At 54.8% G+C, this 6,210-nt stretch overlaps 1 protein-coding gene and 1 long non-coding RNA gene across 2 annotated transcripts in view; one reads left to right on the top strand and one right to left on the bottom strand.

Moving 5' to 3' along the window:
• LOC108289985 overlaps nucleotides 1–2,546 on the bottom strand; it is a 9,731-nt gene extending 7,185 nt beyond the window's left edge. The window contains exon 1 of the long non-coding RNA XR_001819379.2: nucleotides 2,505–2,546. This is a non-coding gene — a long non-coding RNA (uncharacterized LOC108289985). The remainder of the gene's footprint in view (nucleotides 1–2,504) is intronic.
• Nucleotides 875–6,210, top strand: part of MZF1 (myeloid zinc finger 1) — an 11,078-nt gene continuing 5,742 nt past the window's right edge. Inside the window, exons 1-5 of the mRNA XM_017509651.2 lie at nucleotides 875–1,416; nucleotides 3,044–3,479; nucleotides 3,947–4,130; nucleotides 4,889–4,959; nucleotides 5,078–5,198. Coding sequence (XP_017365140.1) covers nucleotides 3,084–3,479; nucleotides 3,947–4,130; nucleotides 4,889–4,959; nucleotides 5,078–5,198 — 772 coding nt within the window. The 5' untranslated portion in view covers nucleotides 875–1,416; nucleotides 3,044–3,083. The remainder of the gene's footprint in view (nucleotides 1,417–3,043; nucleotides 3,480–3,946; nucleotides 4,131–4,888; nucleotides 4,960–5,077; nucleotides 5,199–6,210) is intronic.

The following is a 6,210-nucleotide window of genomic DNA, read 5'->3' as shown; positions in this document are numbered from 1 at the left end:
AAAAAAAAAAAAAAAAAAAAAGACTGAATGAACACTGAAATAAAAACACAAAGTCAGATACAAAACTGCTTAGTCAGCCGTGAGCTACAAGGCGATACACTGGGCAGAAAGCACTTGCAACCTATCAGCCTGCACAAGGTAGCATCTAACTGAACAGCATCTGGACTCCTAAGTTTTCCTAACACTTTCATAAGTTTTTCTAACAGTTCTACCTCTGACTCTCCCTGTCTCTCTTCACACTGTCATCTTTCTCGAAGTCTTTGAAATCTGTCAATCCATCCCACCGTATCTCTGATTTCTGTCCCTCTCCCTTCCTGTCTGCCTCTTGAGTCTGGATATCTGCACTTCTTGTCTCTGAACCCATTCTGCGTTTCCCTCTTTGTGTCTCTTTCAGCTACATCCCTTTCTGATCTGCCTCTCTCTTGCTAACTGTTCTGACACCTGTTTCCCCAGAACCCTCTGATCCACTCAGCCCTCTTATAACTTGGGCCCGTATGTCTACATTTGTTCACTCATTTTCACTGTCTCTGCTCGTGTCGAGTCTCTGGCCCTCCCAGTCTGTGGGTCTATATCTGTCTCTCTCTCTCTCTCTCTCTCTCTGTCTCTCTCTCTCCCTTCCTCCCTCTCCTCTCTGTCCTTCGTTTCTCCTTGCCCTTGGCTCTCTGGTCTGTTTCTGTCTTTCTTCGCTGTTTCTATCGATCGGCATCTCTGCCCCAGTATCCCTCCCCACCTCCTCATCCCACATGCCCCATTGCTTTTCCAACATGCCCCCTTGCATGCCCGCCGCATCTCTGGGTTGCCCAGACGATGTCGGGTCCCTGGGTTGCCATGGAGACGTTCAGAACCCGCCCTTCACCCAAGATCACACAGGAACGTCACCGCGCCACGCGCGCATCTACACGCGAAGGACCCTGCCGACTACATCTCCTGGAAAGTATGGGTCCAAGCCTTTCTCCATTTTGTGTTCTAGGAAGTAGCAGAGGAGGAGGAGGCCCCTTCCTGCAGGGCGTTGCCATGGAGACGTGGGGAGACAGAGTTCTAATGAGGGCCGTGATTGGTGCAGAACCCTGCTAATCTCAGGAAGGACCGTAGAGAATTGAGGAAAACGTGGTGGGGGACATGCGCAATCTGGAAGGCGGTACTGCCGTCTGTGTCCCCGAGAAGCTTGCACACGTCAACGGATTCGAGGAGGGGAGCATGGGGAGAAGCGGCCAGGAGTGTGACCTGATCATTGCGACCACCGCTACCCCCAGGGAACGGGAGGAGAGGGTGTAGAAACGGAGGCGAGGGTGGGGGAAGGGCAAGGAGGCGCTTGAGCTGGTGCGCGGAGCATCCTGGGAGACGTAGTCCAGCGGGGAGGGGGAAGTCGAAGACTGCGCGTGCTCAGGAGCGCGGAGCGGCCAGCTGAGCGCAGAGGTGAGGGCGGGGTCCTCTCAACCGGGAGGGCTAGGGTGGGGACCGGGGCTGTGGCTGCAGACTCAGGGATTTCGGCTGCCCCGCGAGACCGGGAGCGGGGGAAGGAATCCGGGCACTCCCTGCGGGGGAGCCCAGGGCCTGAGCGCGAGGCTTATCAATCACTCCTCGTTGCCACGACGACAGGTTTTGGGAGCCCCGCCCCCGGTTGCCTAGGCGTCTCCAGGACGTACCTTGGCACCCTGGAGCGGAAGTTGCCGCCTGGACTTCTGGGAAGTGTATTTCGGGACCATCCCTAGATACCTGCCGTTTTGGCTAAGACCCAAGTTTCTGCCAGGGTTTCTGGTTCACTTGGCACATTGAAGAGTAGAAGCTTAGCCCCCAGAATCAGGCGGCCCTCGAAATCGATGCTACCCACGGGGGGAATGATTCTGCGGCGCCATCCCATTCATAAACGCAGATACCTTCACAAAGCCCCAGCTGCAGAAGGAGCAGCTTGAGCAGGAAGGTCAGCCCCACTTGCAAATGGGGAAACAAGTTCACAAAGGCACAGTGACCTGAAAATGGGTGGAATCAGAATCTCGGGACTTCCTTGCAGGCTCCTGTTCCAGTGGTCTTGGCGCCTTTGTGGCCTCCCACCCCCACCCCTTGCGAAGCTCCTCCATCCCCTTCCAACCCCACCTAAGTCAGGAAGCTAAGGAGATGGGCATTGCGTGGTGTGATAAATTGGGCTCAGAAGATGGGACTGAGTGGATAGAGGGGGGGTACCTGGGGGCTGAGCCACACGACTGCACAGGTTGAGATGGGGGATTAAGTGGAGCGAGGCTTCCCTCTGGGAGGGGAATGATGGTGGGCCCAAGTGAGGGGCCAAATCTAAGTAGACGAGCGAGTAGACCGTGAGGTAAGGGCTGGTGATGGGTGGGGGGGGAGAGGGCAGCAGTGATGCTGATGCCCAGGCTATAGGTGTATAGGTGTCATCCAGCTGGTAAAAGACAGCTTCAGGGCAGGAATGAGGTTGCACATATAGAAGAAAGGAAGTATATAGGGGAGAGAAGTGTCTTCTAAACCTGTGGGCCAGGATGGGAACAAACCTATGAGTCCCAGCACTTTCAGAGGTCAAGGCAAGAGGATCACCTGCTTAAGCCTAGGAGTTCAAGAACAGCCTGGGCAACATAGTAAGATCCCATCCCTACAAAAAAATTAAGAAATTAGCTGGACATCGTGGCACATCGCTGTTGTCTCAGCTATTTGGGAGGCTTAAGTGGGAGAATCTCTGGAACCTGGGAGGTCAAAGCCACAGTGACAATGATCTTGCCACTGCACTTCAGCCTGGGCAAAAGAGTGAGACCCTGTCAAAAAAAAAAAAAAAAAAAAGGCCTGTATTTGGAGCAGGAAGACTATCAGAGACTTTGCAAAGGCCTAAGTGGAGAGAAGACCAGGAATACAGGAGGCAAAGGGAGGGCTTTCAGCCACACAAGTCTGTGGGCTGTGACTGGCCTTTCTTTGCCTCAGTTTCCTCATCTGCCTTCCACATAGGGTAGGTCTGAGGATCAAACAGTATAGCACAGACTAGGTAGTGAAACTCACTGTCTACCCTTCTTGCAACAGCCTCATACTATTTCTTCACCAGGGGCAGACATTGGCCTCAGATACCTGACCTGGTACCCTCTATGAGGCCTGCGGTGCTGGGCTCCCCAGACCGAGCACCCCCAGAAGATGAGGGGCCTGTCATGGTGAAGCTGGAGGACTCTGAGGAGGAGGGTGAGGCTGCCCCATGGGACCCAGGCCCTGAAGCTGCACGCCTGCGCTTCCGGTGCTTCCGCTATGAGGAGGCCACAGGGCCCCAAGAGGCCCTGGCCCAGCTCCGAGAGCTGTGTCGCCAGTGGCTGCAGCCAGAGGTACGCTCCAAGGAGCAGATGCTGGAATTGTTGGTGCTGGAGCAGTTCTTGGGTGCACTGCCCCCTGAGATCCAGGCCCGTGTGCAGGGGCAGCAGCCAGGCAGCCCCGAGGAGGCTGCTGCCCTGGTAGATGGGCTGTGCCGGGAGCCGGGCGGACCTCGAAGATGGGTGAGTGAGTGACCATAAGTGTGGTTCAGGACTGGAGCATGGTCCAACTCTGCCTCACCCTGGGTGCCACCATGCTTGGCCAGACACACATCCTCCCTTGTGGTACAGAAGTGGCCACCTGCAACAGAGCCCTGTGCAAGTTTGCCCAGGGCGGAAGGATTCCAGGGCCAGCCTCCCAAGCCCATTCCTTCATCACCTGTAGTCACATGGACACAAGAGCTGCAGGCTAGGGGAAGATGGGGAAGGTACTGGAAGGCCTTGGGTGTCAGAAGCAGGAGAAGGACTGCAGGTGGTCCCTTCGTTCCTTGCTCGGGGTACAGGGAAGTTAGGTCCTTGGAGGACCTAGTCAGTAGGTATTTACAAGGCAGGCCTCTGGGATCCTACAGTGGGATGGGCACCCACATACCCCAGGTTAAGGCCAGCCCCACTCTCTGGTTGGACCTCTGATGGTGGGGGCACCTCCCCAGGTCACAGTCCAGGTGCAGGGCCTGGAGGTCCTATCAGAGAAGATGGAGCCCTCCAGTTTCCAGCCCCTACCTCAAACACAGCCGCAAACTCCAGAGTCTGAGCCTGAAACACCTCCTGGGACTATGAAGGAATCACCACTGGGCCTGCAGTTGAAAGAGGAGCCAGAGGTTACAGAGGACTCAGGTGAGGGCATGCAATACGGGCAGTGCCTAAGGTCTGGTTGAGTGGGCGGAGAGCCTGGCCTGAGCAATCAGTCAGAAGTTCGCTGGGCCAGGTTTGTTACAAATGGAATGGTTTCCATGTGCCAGCAGCCCCCACATTCTACCCAGTCAGGTCTCACCTCCAACCTAGCCAGTGCTGTCACTACCCCTCGCACTCCAAGCCTGACTGCCACAACCCTGTAACCACGACCCCCCGGGAATGGAGCAGGCTGTTGGGGTTTCCCAGTACAGACGGCACGTGGTTTTCAGTCCCCAAGGAGATCCATTAGGCAATATCTGCTTGTCACTGGAGAATAGACAGCAGGCCAAGGTACAGGTAGAAGCTGCTTAGCGAGAACCTTGCAGTGTTAGGGGTATGGCCCCCATTCAGCTCCCAGGCAGGGCACCTGAACTAGCTGCTCTCACCCTGCTTTTCCCATGCGGACCTTTGTATAATACCTCTGACCCCTGCTGTCCATCTCGTCCCACAGTTCACAGGGCTACAGGGGCATAGACCTAAGCCCATCTCATCCCACCGCAGCTCAGCCTCTGGTCTTCCAGGGTATTCTGCTTCACCCAGCCCCTAAGCTGGGCCCTCAGCTGCCCTGCACTGCCCTCCTCAACCCAAGCCCACAACCAGGAATCCCGCCTACCTGAATGCCAAAACCTGGCATACCACTAAGGGCAGTGGGTGGAAGCTCACTCAGGCTCCCTGAAACTCGCTTAGGCTTTCGTCTCTAGATTTCCTGGAGTCTGGGCCGCTAGCTGCCACCCAGGAGTCTGTACCCACCCTCCTGCCTGAGGAGGCCCAGGTAAGTCCTGGCCAGGTCCATATTCTCCTCCTTTCTCTTGGAGTCACTGGGTGGGGTCAGGTAGGTCCCTCCCTGAGCCCAGCCAGGCACAGATGAGCAGTGACCACTGTGATTTCAGGGATGCGGGACGGTGCTGGACCAGGTCTTTCCCCACACCAAGACTGGGCCTGAGGGTCCCTCATGGAGGAAGCACCCCAGGGCCCTGTGGCATGAGGAAGCTGGGGGCATCTTCTCCCCAGGTAAGTGAGACGGGGTGTGGTAGGCCCTCCACATGGACAGCACTATCTCCGCCGACCCCGCTCCTGGCCCTACTCAGGCAGCCCTCTTCCTCCAGCATCCCCAAGTTGCCCCATTCCTTAGAGCATCCCCCATAAGCTTTAACCTACTCTAGCATCTTCTGCCCTTAAAAAAAGCCACCCACCACTGATCCCATAGCCCGCCTACTTTCTACTCCCACCTCAGTAAAACCTTTTACAAGTGAGGCCTGTAATTCCCCATACCCACATTCTCTCCCAGTCCTGGCATCCTAGATGGCCTCCTGGGCTTGCATCCTGCTGGTCAGACATCAGGACAGATGTTGGGTTGGGACCTGACAAGGACAGCAGGTTAGTGGACAGAGCAGGTGGACAAGAGGGACCCTGACACAGGATAGGGATCCTGCCCAATCATCCAGGCATTACAGGCCAGAGGCCCGCTGTCACCTACCTCTCAGCCACCACCTATGTCTGGCGTCATCCTGGCTCCCCCTACACCCCATCTTCTCTTCTGTTCCTTCCTGTTCTTCAGACCCAGGATCTCCTCTTTCTCAGTTCACACTCTTGTTTTGGTGGAGCTTTCTGGATGTTCTGGTGTGGGAGATAAAATTCTGAGATGTCCATATCTGAAAGACACTGTCTAAGCCTCAACATTAAAGTTTGGCTGGAAGAATTCTTTTTACTTATTCAGTCACAGACCTTTTTTATCATTATTGTTGGTGAGCCTTTTCAGTTTAAAATTCACATCTCTCAGTTCTGGGTAACTGCCTTGAAATGTTTATTTCCTTCCCTTCTATTGTTGTTCTATTCCCTGTTTCTGGGATGCCTGTTACTTGCCTGATGGCCTCTGGGATGGGTCCTTTAATGTTTTTTTCACTCCAAGTTTCCATCCCTTTGTCTTTCTACTCTATTTTCCAGGAAATTTTCTCACTTGTATGTTTCAGCCCTTCTGTTACAATTTTCATTTCTGGTAGTTTTTTTTTTTTTTTTTTTTTTT

Source organism: Cebus imitator, unplaced genomic scaffold (genome assembly GCF_001604975.1).
Source record: "Cebus imitator isolate Cc_AM_T3 unplaced genomic scaffold, Cebus_imitator-1.0 Scaffold417, whole genome shotgun sequence".
NCBI lineage: Eukaryota > Metazoa > Chordata > Mammalia > Primates > Cebidae > Cebus > Cebus imitator.
The sequence above is the reverse complement of the archived record's forward strand: the minus strand, read 5'-3'. Positions and strand labels throughout refer to the sequence as shown.